The following is a 16,076-nucleotide window of genomic DNA, read 5'->3' on the forward strand; positions in this document are numbered from 1 at the left end:
TTGAGCTTTGAGTCCTTTGGCATGCCCTTGGTTTCTAAGATCCTAGAGTTCTAAGATTATTGATAATTCATCATCTAAAGCATCTCTCTGTTTTACCTATTTTTTAATGTTGAAATTATTTGTCTGAAATTGTATTTTTATCAGAATAATTGTCATTTCTGCTGTGCAAATTACATATGGCATATGTATATCCTGACACACGGGACCTAATATTAAAAAGTTTTGCTTTGCATGATTAAATGTGTTCATTCAACATTATTACAAAAGGGTACAGTGATGTATTTGTAATTAAACATTCCATTGATATGATTTTTTTTTTAAGGTTTCATTAAACTTTTGTCCAAATTTTAAGGAAGGAATCTGGCACAGGGATTTTTTTTCTTTTTAAAATCAATTCATAGGTGTACATTTACCAAGTGTTACAACAGAATAATACACATTGCCTGAAATGTTCACAAATTACATTGTGTGCTCCGTATGAGCAATCTCTACAATGTAAACCAATCTAGAACTCTCCAATGAATCTAGTAATGTTATTATTTGTATTAATGTACAATGTAATACGTAATGTTTGACCTTGTGTAATGTCAACAATGGACAATTTTGAATAATATCTCTGAACTACTTTACATATGACATTTACAACCAGGAGAGAGGAACCCTCCGAAATGTTTATGATATTTTTTTTTCTCTTATTGGGTTTGAAGCCATGTTATTCCCTGGTATGTAGTTACTTTTTTAAAGCGAGAATCTAGATAAGACTCTTTTGATGCTTCCATGTTCAAATGGAACAGGAAATATCTATAGGCAAAACATTACCACTCCTGCCACAAAGTTAAAGAAGGAGTCTGTAAATCATTTTGTATGATGGCAGATAGTACTGTGAATCGTTCAGTGCATACACGTACAGTACATCTACTTGATCTAGCAACCTGAACGAAAGATTGCATACCAGCTGGGGTCTGTGAAGAGTGCACAGTGTAGCATTACAGCTTGTTTGTCATAGTTGTTCAGATGCATGAAAGCTCTTGACTGTTGATGTAACCTGGATGTACTGTAGAGCAGTGTGTACAATGTATTTGTAGTTAACACACAAGAGGTAGTACTGTTGTACCTATTCAGTTGTAGACATGAGGTGATGGTAACCAGCCCTTTGCAGTTTTGATACTTTAAAACACAATATTTTCGCGGCAAGAAATTTTCGTGAATTTGAGCCAACGGCCTTTTTGCGGCATCAAATTTTCACGAGTTGCCTCTAACATTCAATGCATATAGTGTAAACAAGAACTTTCGCGTGTATTTTAATTTCGTAAATCTTGGCTCTCGCGAAATTCGCAGAAGTGCATGCGAACATTCCTCGTTTTACAGTATCACTTTTCCCTCACATTGAAATAATGTGTAGTTTGTGGGTTTCTGTCTCTGTGTTGTAGTTTACATTTTACGTGTGTGTTTTCCTCAGCTCAAGCAAGATTAAGCTGCATGAATACTGCAAAAGCTGTAATTTTCACATACAGATGTTTTCGCAACATGAATACACGTAGGTCACAGACTATTTCACGAGATGTTCTTCGTGCAATTTGACAATGAGGCTATCGTTTACTCTGTCACTTTACTGTACAGTGTACATGGTGATGTGTTCACCTGTTATTAAATTTGTGAAACGAGTGATTTAGTAGTGAAAATGATGAAAATGACACCTTGTGAAAATAACAGCTTAGTGTTCATGGGATATCTAAGATTTTGTGTGTGGCTTGATTATACTCTGTGTGAATTCCATCATACTGGAAGAAATCTCATTCTAATTGCTCACAATGTGTAACATGTGTCTCTTTGTGTATTCATATGTGTGTACCGGTATGTGTGGTTGGGGAAGGGTAGGGTAACAAGGGGTGATTGTAAATATTTGTGAAGGAAAATGTACTCTTCTGATAACTTTGATAGTCATGTCCTGGACTTTAGCACACAACAGAGCTGGTTTGATGTGGGCATGCAAGTTTCTTTCATACAATGTACATACAGTGTAGTGTAGAACACATTCTAAAATGCAGATCCTTGTGCCTAAAACGGAGTTAGATACAGAGACTCCAACCCTAAGCACCTTCTGATCTGGAGATTCTCCCGCCTGAAACCCCTAGCAAACGGGAGACTCCAACTTGATGTGCGCGAAGCGCATATCACGAGCGCAAAGTTCCTTGCGGCCGGGGTCCAGGGCCCGCTTGGGTCCTAGAAGCTCTAATAATTAGGGTTCTTGATGCTCTCTCGTGCTACCTAAAGGCTTATTTTTCAACATACGAAGACAAAAAGTAAGAAATCATTTCAAACGGGAGACACAGAGCCAGGGCGGGAGAAATTAAATCTCAAACGGGAGAACGGGAGATTTTGCAAAAATGGGCTTTCGGCGGGAGATCTCCCGTCGAAAGCGGGAGAGTTGGAGTCTCTGTAGATATAATGGTAAAAGAAGCAATCCTTCAGATGTGAGGTTGTTATTTTTCTTTTTATTAAAATAAGTGAAGTTATTATAACATGTCATATTTTTGTACTTTTTTTAGACAAATATGAGTATGATGCAATGCTGGTATAAAACGTAAACATGTTGTTGAAAAGCATGGATTATGTGGGCAGACGCACTGATGATTCATTGAGTGCTTACATGTACATACAATATACAACTGTATACCGTGTCACTGCAACAGCAGTTGTTTATGTAAACTTGTAAAGAGAAACAAATAGAAAGACACCCATACGAAAGGCATCTTGCTTTTTACTGCTACAGCTAAGTCAGGCTTTCCTGTTCGTAAAACTCTTTTCCCCAGCTTGGATGTCCCCATGTTCTGCATGCTGTCTGGATGTGTGGAAAGCCATTTGATAGTCCACTCTTGTGTTTCATTTACTTGCACTTTTCACTCCGTACAATTCGTCAGTTGACATTGCATCCTATTCCAGCATGTGTGACAGACACGTACAAATGTCTGTAGGCCCTACAGATGTACATTATGTGATATGACAGCACGCTGCACTGGATGCTGTCTAAAATTGGTGCACTGCATTTTGTACATGAAGTTCACGTGAAATGAAGCTCTAGCGGTCCGAGAGAAATGAACCTAGAGTCACCTTTCAGACAGACAGCCTAGCTCCAAAATGTGAAATCTTTCACACACACGTACAAAATATTTTAGCATGTACATATAACAGATGCAGTTCTTGTGTTATAAATTACTCTCTAGGAAAGCCGAGTAGTTTGTTTTATTTTGCTCTAAATAAACAAATATATCTTTGCCTACTACTGTAAAACCAGAATTTCTTGCTTTAATGACATTTTTGCTAATTTTCCATGCCAAGATTTGCAAATTAAAATGCATGCAAATGTGGTTTGGAAATTTACACATGTTTTTCACTCCATCTATTATGCTAACAAAAAAAATAAGGAGATACAAAATATTCATTGATTTGTTATCTGTCATGTGCTCATGTATGAATGTTGTCACTTGTCATACATGTAGACAGTCAGCAAACATAAACATGTATTGTACAGTGTATATGACATTCATCTTGATGAAGCCCATAAAAGCTAGTCATGCGAAAGCTGCTACTATTACAGTCGTTCTGATCCCTGTGCTGATACGTGCTTGAGGAAGCAGAAGATATAAATTTATGCGTGTTGCAACTTGCATGAAGATACACTGTAGACCATACAGCAGCGCCATTGTCAATAGGCTTTGTAGCCTGTGTGATAGAAGCGGGTGTAGGGAAATGGCAAAGTGCTGTGTCATCGGTCAGTTCGTCTTATAGATACAAGAACTTTCCACCTGATGCCATCGATTACACCAAAAGTGATTCCAAGAGTAAACCATGAATCATTAGCATGTGTCTAAAATTACTTTGCAGTTCAAGTATTGGTCAGGCACAATGGCTCATAATCATTGTAGGAATGTAGGGTTTTTGGTGAGATTGTCACATTTTGTTCTTACCGGTACTTGTAGTTCCATCATGTAGGATCCCCATTTGTGACAACATTATAGCCTTTCTGAAGGCTTATCCAACATAATGACTCTGATATCCCTCATACTATTAATAGTTTACATTTATCAAGACAAAACTTTGATTGACTTTAACAAAGTATCAAATTATAGTACATGTATGTTGTCCAATGGTTAGTGAAAAAGGCATTGTAGTTAGCATTTTGACTGTTTTCAGGAAAATTTGACCAGGCCATACTTGAACCACACAAAGGAAGAAGGCAGAAGCAAAGTGTTTTAAGTGACTGTAAAATGTACTACTGTAGAATAAAACATCTGCACCATTTTATGTTCTGTATGCATACAATGTACAGTGTACTAATATGCAATTATAGTGCTTTATAGTGATTTATGGTTACCCATACATGATGCACACCAGATATGATACATAAATGATGTTTTATTTCAAGTGGCATGACGGTAGATGTTATCATACTTTAAAATCCATATCCTGTAATGACACACCAGACTTGTATACAGCTGTAGATCTTTCGAAGAGTTTCCATCTATTCACAGTCAGAAGTGTGTATGGCTGTACCTTGTGCATGCAATGTTGAAAGCATTATTGGCAATATGAAATCAGTAAAGTCAGTTTAACATATTTCTTACCATTCATATTAGACCACTGTATATGTGCAAATGGTGCGCATGTATACATACCCGGTACTGTAATTCATGTCCACATGTCAGATATTGTGTGAGACTTCAAGAAAACTTGTCCAGGAAGTTTTTTTGTTTTTTGTTTTCAATTTTGCAGACAAATTTTTAGTCTAAACCAGCTAAATATTTTCTTATTTTAATAGATTTTCATTTTGATTATTATGCCTGAAAAGAAAAACAATGGCAGAGATTGTGTGATTTTGAATCGTATTGTTTTTTATGTCACTGAAGATTGGACAGGCACGATATTTCAAAAAGGAAATACATATAGGTACAACAGAAATTTTGTCAGGTTGGTAAAAACAAATGAAGTGAATGAGCCTTACTGTGCCAAGGATGTAATGTTCAGTTGTGGCTCCCCCCCCCCCCCCTCCTCAAAAACAAAAAAATGATGTGTGTTGTCAGTAATTTTGTGTTTGATGTCACTGAGGATATCAAACTTTCTGGTGGGAAACCTGGCAAGACATGGTAGGATGCAACCAAATACTGTAAAACGAGGAATGTTCATGTGCATTTTAATTTTACGAATTTCGCGAGTGCCGAGTTTCGCAAAAGCTGAGTTTTGCAATAATCTAAATGCATGCTGAAGATCTTGTCTATACACTATTTGCATAGATTGTCAGAGGCAACTCGCGAAAATTTCATGCTGCAAATAAGGCCGTCGGCTCCCATTCGCGAAAATTTCATGCCGCGAAAACATTGTGTTTTACAGTAAGGCAGAAGAGCATCTAATATTACCCACATCAACCCAACTGACAGGATAGCATGGCATAGAGCCATTAAGGAAATTGACTGTCCAACCCAACATATAGTGGGAAAATGGATGTTAAATGATAGTGATGATGAGGATTAGGCAGGCAAAATATTTTAGGAAGGAAACAAGGACAACGGATATTTTATCAGTGACAACAAATCACAAGAAAGAGGCTTATAATATTATTGTGACAGCATTTTTTCACAGTCAGTAGTACAAACCTGCATAGTAATTCATACCACCAGCCCCATGACTACCATTTATCTGTTCAACTAACATCAGAATTGACTGAGATGTTGATGGAGGAGGTTGTAACGTTTTCACTTCCGCAAAATTCATGCACAAACATTGACCAAAAAAGTATTTCAAACAGATACTGAGGTATTTAGCATGTGTATAGATACACATACATATGCATATCTTCCTGAGCTTTGATAACCTGCAACCAATGTTTGTACTATGCTGTTGAGTATAAACCACATGCCATTTTGATTTTGTAGAGACTCCCTGGATGTGTCATAGACATGATTTACACATCGGTGTATAATACATTGTACATGTACATCATGATGAAACTGCCAAGTGAATACGTTCACATTGCATAACTTTTAACTATGACAGGTACACATTACATTCCAGTAATGCCATGCATCTCTTTCCATTCATGATTAGCTGTGAAATGATTTGATGTGCCCTGTCTTGATTGTCTGCCATGATAACGACTACAGTCAGCTGATTTGATCATGCAAATGTTGTTACATCCAAGCCCAGTTCAATTTGCCTTTTTTTTAAAGTTTGGTTATCTTTCTTCAAAGTATCAGATATTTTGTGTGATATACAGCTGTAACACTCATGGTCTCTTTGAGTTTTCACATTTGAGCGTGGTGAAAGATGATTGCACATTAAAGATGGGGTGTACAAACAGCCCACTGTAAACCATCACAAGGAGGGGGGGGGGGTGGGTGGGAGGTTGGAGGAGAAACCTGCATTCACACCATCCTGTCCTTCTATGTAGCTGTCAACCCGGGAAGAATGTGATGTGCATTTCACCTACGTACGTTGGCTTTATGGAATCTTTTGGTATCTCCTTCTGTCATTTATCTAATCAATTAGCATAGAATCCGAGTCCAGTAGAGATGAAAGGTCAGGGCCATTGGCCAGCATTTTGCACACAGACCTGAGAAGTAGACCCATTCATCAGATGGTTGTGCAAAAGGTGACGATTAGCAAAGCTCTATGCGTTGACTTTGCATTGACACTACAAGTAGCACCTCCGTGCTGTTCATTCTTATGCTTTGGAGAGCAAGTTTGTTGAATGTTTTTCCTTTTCTGTGTAGTCTCATATTCTTCAGACTGTCAGTGGCTGACTTTATGATATCGCGAAGAAAGAAGTGTAGATAGAGAGACTAGCATTCTTTGTCTGTGTCATGTAAAGCCTGCATGTGGACAGATGTAGATGTCCTGCCGAGATCCATGGAAGTGTGATCGAGAGTTGACACACCTGAGTGACCTTTTGGCTCGATGTACTAATTATGTCCCCTGTTAGTGGAATTAGAATATTTCAAATTCAATGGTCCTTAGATCATTTCTTTATAAATGCTGTCGTAAGCGTGATGTGTATCTATTGTCCAGAGGGATTACCCAACTAACTTCAGGAAAATGAGGATTTCAAATTTATACATGTATGAATGTGCAATCTGCATCTTTTGTGAATGATTGGTCAAAAGTCAGAAAGAATGCTGCAAAATCACTGCAAGATGCGTTTGTAACATTGACATCTTTATGTAGGAGTATGACTTGTTCAATGTACTAGTGCACCTGTTACACCACAGATTTCTTGCCAATGTTTTTCAGCCTTTACTGTATCTCCTTTTAATGACACTGACGTGATGCCAAGATGAACCCTTGCTTAGCCATAAAGGGCGTCACTCCAGATGATGGGAAGAAACAGGTGTCAGATTTGTCTCTGGTCGAGAATGACATTGATGTCATTGCTATCACAAATAGATGATACATTGTAATTCAGGTTTATTAGCTCACCTGAGCCAAAGGCTCAAGTGAGCTATTGCGATCGCCCTTCGTCCGGCGTCCGTCGTGCGTCGTCCGTCGTCCGTCGTCCGTCGTCCGTCGTCCGTCGTCCGTCGTCCGTCGTCCGTCGTCCGTCGTCCGTCGTCCGTCGTCCGTCGTCCGTCGTCCGTCGTGCGTCGTGCGTAAACTTTTTACATTTTCATCTTCTTCTTGAAAACCCCATGACCGATTTTCATCAAACTTGGCAGGTAGCATCCCTAGGGGGTTAGGAACTCAATTTGTTAAAATGGGCACCATGCCCCACCCAGGGGGCCCCCAGGGGGGCCCAAACCCCCCAAAATTAAGGAATCTGTAAAAATCTTCTTCTCTAGAACCAGAAGTGATAGAGCTAAGTTAATACTATGAGTTAGTACATTGATGACTGTAGTTTCAAGTTTGTTCATGGCAGAATCAGGGGTGCCCCCCTTGGGACCCAGGGGAGGGGGGTGGGGAAGGGTTCTAATGGGGCCTAAATTGTACATTTTCATCTTCTTCTTGAGAACTCCATGACCCATTTTCACCAAACTTGGCAGGTAGCATCCCTAGGGGGTTAGGAACTCCATTTGTTAAAATGGGCACCATGACCCACCCAGGGGGCCCCCAGGGGGCCCAAACCCCCCAAAATTAAGGAATCCGCAAAAATCTTCTTCTCTAGAACCAGAAGTGATAGAGCTAGGTTAATACTATGAGTTAGCACATTGATGACTGTAGTTTCAAGTTTGTTCATGGCAGAATCAGGGGTGCCCCCCTTGGGACCCAGGGGGGGGGGGGGGGTGAGGAGGGGTCCTAATGGGGCCTAAATTGTACATTTTTATCTTCTTCTTGAGAACCCCATGACCCATTTTCACCAAACTTGGCAGGTAGCATCCCTAGGGGGTTAGGATCTCAATTTGTTAAAATGGGCACCATGCCCCGCCCAGGGGGCCCCCAGGGGGCCCAAACCCCCCAAATGAAGGAATCTTTAAGAATCTTCTCTAGAATCAGAAGTTATAGAGCTGAGATAATACTATGAGTGAGTACATTAATGACTGTAGTTTCAAGTTTGTTCATAGGAGATCCAGGGGTGCCCCTCTTGGGGGTAGGGGGGGGGGGTGGTTGGAAGGGTCCAAATGGGGGCCTGAATTGTACATTTTCATCTTCTTCCTGAAAACCTCATGATGGATTTTTGTCAAACTTGGCAGGTAGCATCCCTAGGTGGTCAGGATCTCAATTTATCAAACTGGGCACCATGCCCCACCCAGAGGGCCCCAGGGGGCCCCAATTCCCCCAAATTAAGGAATCTTGAAAAAATTGGGCCCTTATTGTACATTTTCATCTTCCACTTGAGAATGCCTCGTCAAATTTTGGTAGAGCTGTGAATAATTTAGATTAGTGACTGCGTAAAAGGTGAACTTGCGATACTCAGGTGAGCGCTAGACCCGCGGGTCTCTTGTTGACATCTATACTGTATAACTTCTAGAAATGAAAGGTAATGAGATGATGATGATGACTTAGCTACAGTAGATACAAGGACAGTTAGATGATCTTCTACAACGAGCCTGCTTCTAATTCTTCTCCTCTTGCAGGAATGGTCCAAGTGTAAAGAAGCGCGGACCCTGAGGAAGTCCATCTTCTCCTTCCTAGCAGACATTGTGCCTGAGATCTTCCTGAGCAATGGACGGCAGAAGGAGGAGGACGAGGAGGAGCTGAACGATCGAGTTGGGCTCCCTCTGGAGTGGTTCCTCTTCGGTGATGATCCCAAGGTAGTGCTAGAAGCCATCAAGGCATCCGAATGTCCACCCCAGCTGTGCGGACATGTCTTCAAGAATGGCGAGCCCACTTATTCATGCAGGTAAAGAGTGGTATATAACTTTATTGGTGTATATAAGACAAACACTTGTTGGGATTCTGTTTGTTTGTTTTTTTTTGTTTTGTTTTTGTTTTGTTTTTGTTTTTTTTTGCAGAACGAGACCCTTTATCCACAGAATTCCTCTTTACCCTGGTGTACCAAGGTGGTAGAAAGCTGAATGTTTTGGCATGCATGCACTTTATAGAGTGGCAGTGTAGCTAAAGCAATGATTATGGTGATGATGATGGTAGTGGTACATAGTAGTAAAAATGATACATGTTGTTGTCCCCGCCGAACGAGTTCGAGAAACGGGCTCCGTACGTGTGTGTGTCTGTGTGTCCGTCCGTCTGTCCGTCCGTCCGTCTGTGCGTCCGTGTGTGATCAAAATGTTCAACATGCTACTCCTTCGCCATTTCTAACCCGATTTTGAATCTGTTTGCTTTATATGATAGCACTACATGGGAGCTTTGAAACTTCTACACAGAATTTCAGTTGTGACCTTTGACCTTGACCTTTGACCTATATTGTACATTTTGCTTTAAAATGCTACTCCTTCGCCATTTCTAACCCAATTTCGATTCCGTTTGCTTTATATGATGGCACTAGGTGAGGGCTTCAAAACTTCTACACAGAATTTTGACCTTTGACTTCTTTGACCTTTGACCTTGATTTTTGACCTATATTGTACATTGGCTACAAAATGCTACTCCTTCGCTATTTCTAACCCGATTTCGATTCCGTTTGCTTTATGTGATGGCACTAGGTGAGGGTTTCAAAACTTCCACATAGAATTTTGACCTTTGACTTCTTTGACCTTTGACCTTGATCTTTTTACCTATATTGTACATTTTGCTACTAAATGCTACTTCCGGCGGGGACATTTATTATGCACCGCGTTATTTCTACTTTTCCTTGTTGTTGTTATTTCTACCTCCTGCCCCAGTTGTTGTCAGCATTCGTTATGTAGGTCCGGAACTGAAAGTACAAAATATAGTGGAACCACTGCTTAATCTGGGGATAATCACAAGCTGTTTATTACTGTGTACACCATATATTTTGCAAAGTGAGACTTTTAAGACAATTTCATGAAGGTTTGAATTTGTTATGGAGAACCTTATTGACAGAATGACATAGTATACATTGTACATGTATTCATGTATTATTCCTCTTCATTGGTAAAGTAACGATTTCCAACCTTGGAGACAATATATGGCACTTGTGTCATGGGGAGGCAATATTTTCACAAGTTGTTTAATGTCGTGAATGTTGCTCAGCGTGGCAAAATTTGTAGAAATAAAAATGTGAATTGTATAGCAAATGCAATAAATCATTGTTCATATTGAATCATATATATCAGACACTGTAGAATCTATTCTTTTTTTATGTTTTTTTTTCTTCATTGAAGTACTCTGTTTGGACTAAAAGGTAGGTTTACATGTTGAAGTGTGAAGCATATTTGATATATAATTCAAACCTTTTTCCGCACAACAAAAATTGATGTTTCTTTTGAAATGAAAACTTGCGATACATCAGAAATATGTGGTAAGTGAAACATGGGATACATGTATGAATCCGATGATGCACTAGAGGAGACCAAGAAACCTTAGGAAAGTGCATACCTGAAACAACATGAATTCAAATATGATTAGAATTGACAAAAGTAACAACTGACTTATGATTTAAGAGGTGCAAGTAAATTCTTTGAAATTGTCAATTTTTTGGTATATGTGACCCGCTACAACAAAATGATCCTAAAGTCGGGCGAGGTCGAATATTTGAAAATTGCATGACATAATTCCCTAATCTTTCTGCTTTAAATTGATATATAACAATAATTATAAAAATAATCGGCTGCGGAGATATCGATGTTTAAAAGAGAGCATGTCGAGACGTCTGGGAAATCACTGTTTCGAGAAAAGCGCCCTAAAAGTTTTCCTTTCAACGCAATCGCGATCAAGGGACACGCAAGTCAGTTTTCAGCTCCGGACAATAGAAGGTAAGCCCTAGCAACCCCTGAAAAGTTCATTCAAGCACAGCGTCGGCGGTCTCCTCACCGACCAATCAGTGACCAGGATGTGAGAAGCGGCTGAGCATCGAGCACCCCGCCTGCACGCACCAGTCGACTGGGCAGTGTGCGAGTATCACGCTTCGGTTAGCAGCAAGCAGCAAACTGACCAATGAGATCACTCAGGTCGGTGTTAGGGGCGGAGCCTATCTGTGGCGCTCAATCCAAATTTTCAAACCAGTTTCTGCTTCGCTGAAACGCCAAAAAACATGGCTCAGAAAAACGCCATTTTTTGGTCTTTCCTTTCATCATTTTGCGTCAAAATCTCGATAAATGATAGAAGACATGTCAGACTCCAATAATATGTCAAAATCAGAAAATCATAAGATTTGACCAATTTTAATGCTCTGACTTCAAACTCGATTTTCACGGCTTCGACCGTGCGCGACTTTAGGACCTTTTTGTTGTAGCGGGTCACATATATACACTTCCCATAACCATCAATATGTGGGGTTTGATAAAACAAACAAACCTGTTGTTGTAATTCCACCACTATAGCTACTGTATCTATAGTCATTGTATTTGGGGATAAAAGCAAATCTGACTTCCTCATGCCTCTATTATGTCTAGACTAGAATGAGTTTGGGTGTTTTATTTTTCTTTTTTTATACCAGGTATTTGCTGACTAAGGCCCATCTATACTATTGCTTTTGTCAGCAAACCTTAATGTGACTGTTATTGCAATTTTCTTGTTTTGCTATTTGTATTCAGAATGTCAGAACTGGGTAATATCACCCAATGGTCAATTTGACTTTGCAATTGTGTACCTGGGAACAGGATGATACTGTGGATGTCTGTGCTAGCTGCATTTTTATCCACATCACTGTGGATGGCACGGATGTGCACATTATCTGTAGCCTCCACTCAAGGCTTATCTCATAAATGTCTTCCTGAGCCTGTATCCCGGCATCCGTGATGAGTTGTTCAAGTAACCTAGCTAGACTGCTTGTCTCTAATACCTTGTTCAAATGCGGGTAATGGTAAATACGCCAGGTCACTTGTGCAGTCTAATTGCTTGCGTGCCAATGTCACTAAAGGTTATCTATGTTATACCAAGTTAAAAGGTACCATGCGGTTTGCCTGACCAAGTGCTAATTATGCTGTCTGTATTTACAGTATCTGCCAGACATAGAAATTGATATGAATGTGCATATCTAGTACATGTGTATACTGCAGTAGTGAAGTAGACCATGTGTTGAAACAAACTTTGCCAATCATCTGGAATACATTTAATGTACGGTGGACTCCCGTTGTAACGAAGTCCTCAGGACCAGCAATATTTGTTCATTATATCGAAATTTTTGTTATAATCAAACAAATTAATAATAGAAAAACAACGAGAGGATAATGTTGCGGCCTGAATTCTTATTTCTTTGTAACCAGAATTTTGTTATAACCATGTTTGTTACAACAGGAGTGCACTGTAGTTGTCATTGCTAATTCATATAACTTTCAATGCTCCTACTGAAACTGATCGATTAGTACCTGTCTGTTGCCATGGTGACTGCAGGCACACAAATATATAGAATGCTCTAAAGACTTAAAGTGCTTCATGAAAGGAAGGCCTGTGTGTGTGTGTGTTCAAGAGAACTGATAGGGGTTTCCCCTGTTCTTTGTTGTTGTTGTTTTTTCACACATTGTTATCAGGGACTGTGCCATGGATCCCACCTGTGTGCTGTGTATTGACTGCTTCCAGAAGAGTGCACACAAGCATCACAGATACAAGGTAGGCAGGAAGGATACAATGTCAACAGTTCTCTCCCCTCCCCAACTCCCCTCTAACCCACCTCCACTGCACCTCCTTTTGATTTGCAGATCCAACACACTGGCTGTGGGTATCATAGTATGAAAAGACAAACAACAGCTACAAAATAGTAGTGTATCATATACTATGGATGTTCCACTTTTTGTTTCTGGAGGAAAAAAATAGCTATCCTTATAAAATTTTAGCGAAGTTCACATTATGTAGTCATCGGTTAGTTGGGTGTCAGAGGTGTCTAGCAAGCAAGTGTCTGCAATATTTGGTTTATTTTAAGAAGATGGCTGTTGCAGATTAATGGTGTGGAAATCTCTTTAGGAGATAGTATTTCTTCATTTAAAGTAAATATTGATGATAATAAAATGCTCTGAATATTTTGTTTTTAAAAAAGAAGAAGTGAGACATATTTTTGCACCAGCTGTTGTAAGTGAATGATTTATAACCTTAGAAGCAAATCTTTCTGAAAACTTAAGAGTATGTTGATGGGATAAAAGAGTGATTTGTCTGCAAAATTACTAATAGTCCCACCAGTAATTAAAGTGCATTTAGTCAATACTGCAGTCCTTTCACACTCAATCTTTGCTGAGCTATGGTTCAATGTGCTCTCTGACTTGTCAACTCTGACCTGTCAACTCTGACCTATGGACTCTGTGCTCCTGCAGATGAACACGTCTGGGGGAGGAGGCTACTGTGACTGTGGGGACGAGGAGGCTTGGAAGCAGGAGCCGTTCTGCCAGCTGCACTCCCAGGGAGCCACTCAACCACCACAGGTGAGCTGATGACACCTGCTCGATTTGCTTAGTTGCATTCTTTATCAGTTGTACAGTGCATCTCGTTATAACGAACACGGTCATAACGAAATTCTCGTAGCAAGAAGTAAACATTCGGGTCCCAAATTTGTCATGTATATATTCCTATTTACTTTACTGTTTGGCTATAATGAAATTTCAATATAACTAAAGAAAACTGCCAGTCCCAAGGACTTTGTTATAACGGGGGTGCACTGTGTGAGGGCTTAGCAAGGGATGAAGATAAAGCTGTAATGATATGAAAACTGTTTAATGGTATGAGTCCTGTTTAAAAAAAGAAAGAAAAAAAAAAAGAATGTGTTTCTACTTCCTTTGTCTCCTGTTTGTTTTCAGAATCCTTTGGACAACTTTCCAGAGGAGATCAAAAGTCGGGCTCTGAACCTCTTCCGCATCCTCCTGAGGCACTGCCGCCACACCCTCCTGCTGGAGGAACCAAAAGTCATCCCGGAGGAGCTCACGCCAACGTAAGTCCCGGAGATTTTATTTTTGTCAAAATTGTCAAAATCATGTTTTGCTTGTTATTTTTGTATGTAAGAGCCTACTCACGAAATTCACAAAAATGGAACCACCTTGAAAAATTTCAGCATATATGCAGTAATCTATGACATGCTGGGTATTCCACTATGCTGTTATGTATGTGACAGCTATGACATGGATGATGTGCTTGCTGTACAATGTAGTCAACAGCTCACTGGCATTTTTCCAGTAATTGAGCAATATGATATGAACTGCATGTTCAGACATTGTGTGTCATGTACTGAATAAAATGGCACTATGCCACATAGGATAATTAAGATGTGGGCATTCAAAACTGAGGTATCATCATTATTAGCATATATGTACAATGTATGAGATGCATTTGTTGAACCTTATTCCTTAGTTCCTAGATCTAATTGTTTATGATGGGGGGGGGGGGGGGGGAGCGAAATTCCATCATACTGTAATATTGTATACATGATGTATACGATGATCTATGCATTGCTGTTATAATTTTGTATCTTAATTTCCATCCTTGTCAGGGTTTATGAATTATCAACTACATGTAAGTGTATTAGCAGGCAACAAATAACCAGATATCTCACACACACATTAACTGTTGTTGCAGGAGAACTGTACCTGAGGTGTACTGCACAATGCTGTTCAACGATGAAGTTCACACTTATGACCAGGTAATTGAATGCTGTAACTTTGAGGACAATGTTTGCAAAGGGGAAAAAAGTATTTGCTGTAAAGCACTTTATATGTATTATCTTATTAAGTAAAAAGTTTTTTGCTTGTTCCATTAGGTTTTTCAGGGTCAAACTTGCCTGCATCCTGTATGGTGTAAAAATATCATGCTGGCAGTTATGTTGTATTCATCCATAATCATATCACAACTTTTAATGAGAAATGCATTTGTTTCCAACAAACTTGCTAAGCTTAGCTTTAAGGCAAACTTATGTCATATGTATTAGATAGCTGCCACCTAAAGAGTTACCCAGTAAAAACGACATCGCTTGTGCCTATATATATATATATATATATATATATATATATATATATATATATGTATATATAGTACATATTTATATTTATTCATCGTGACTCTTGTATTGTGTTCTCTGTCACTTTGGAAAATCTTAGATTTCTGTAGCGAATAAGTTACTTCTTCAAAGTCTATTGGTGAATATTTGTCACGATCAGAAATACTTAATACATGTCAGTTGTTTGTAGTGGAATGATTGCGAAGTATAACAAAGTTTCTTTCCATTCCCGCCCGGTCAGGTGATAAGCTCATTGAAGAAAGCCATCGAGTGTAACAGCAAGACAGCGCTGGAGTTTGCAACAATAGTGGATAAAGATGTGAGTACCGTATCCTCCATCCTTGGCAGATTTGTCTGGCTGGGTACAATGTTGATAGAGCTGGATTGATTTTCCTACTTTTACTAAAACATCTTGAAAATTGCATACATAAGAACGGAGCATCATAATATTAAAGAGAATATTTTGCCAGTATTTATTAAAATCTATATTCCAAGGAAATGTCAGTGTTGTCAGTGGATATCTTGAAATTAGTGTGTTCTCATTTCAGAGCACTGCTATGAGTCTTAAAGAAGGTTGAGTAATTACAAGGGAAAC

The 16,076-nt window shown here is 39.3% G+C and overlaps 1 protein-coding gene across 1 annotated transcript in view; it reads left to right on the forward strand.

Moving 5' to 3' along the window:
• Window positions 1-16,076, forward strand: part of LOC139735532 (E3 ubiquitin-protein ligase UBR2-like) — a 63,771-nt gene that overhangs the window by 3,151 nt on the left and 44,544 nt on the right. Inside the window, exons 2-7 of the mRNA XM_071646288.1 lie at window positions 9,063-9,328; window positions 13,038-13,116; window positions 13,812-13,919; window positions 14,292-14,422; window positions 15,064-15,127; window positions 15,723-15,800. Coding sequence (XP_071502389.1) covers window positions 9,063-9,328; window positions 13,038-13,116; window positions 13,812-13,919; window positions 14,292-14,422; window positions 15,064-15,127; window positions 15,723-15,800 — 726 coding nt within the window. The remainder of the gene's footprint in view (window positions 1-9,062; window positions 9,329-13,037; window positions 13,117-13,811; window positions 13,920-14,291; window positions 14,423-15,063; window positions 15,128-15,722; window positions 15,801-16,076) is intronic.

Source organism: Diadema antillarum, unplaced genomic scaffold (genome assembly GCF_040938485.1).
Source record: "Diadema antillarum isolate AM-2024a unplaced genomic scaffold, OU_Dant_1.0 seq00000584_RagTag, whole genome shotgun sequence".
In the NCBI taxonomy this organism is placed as follows: domain Eukaryota; kingdom Metazoa; phylum Echinodermata; class Echinoidea; order Diadematoida; family Diadematidae; genus Diadema; species Diadema antillarum.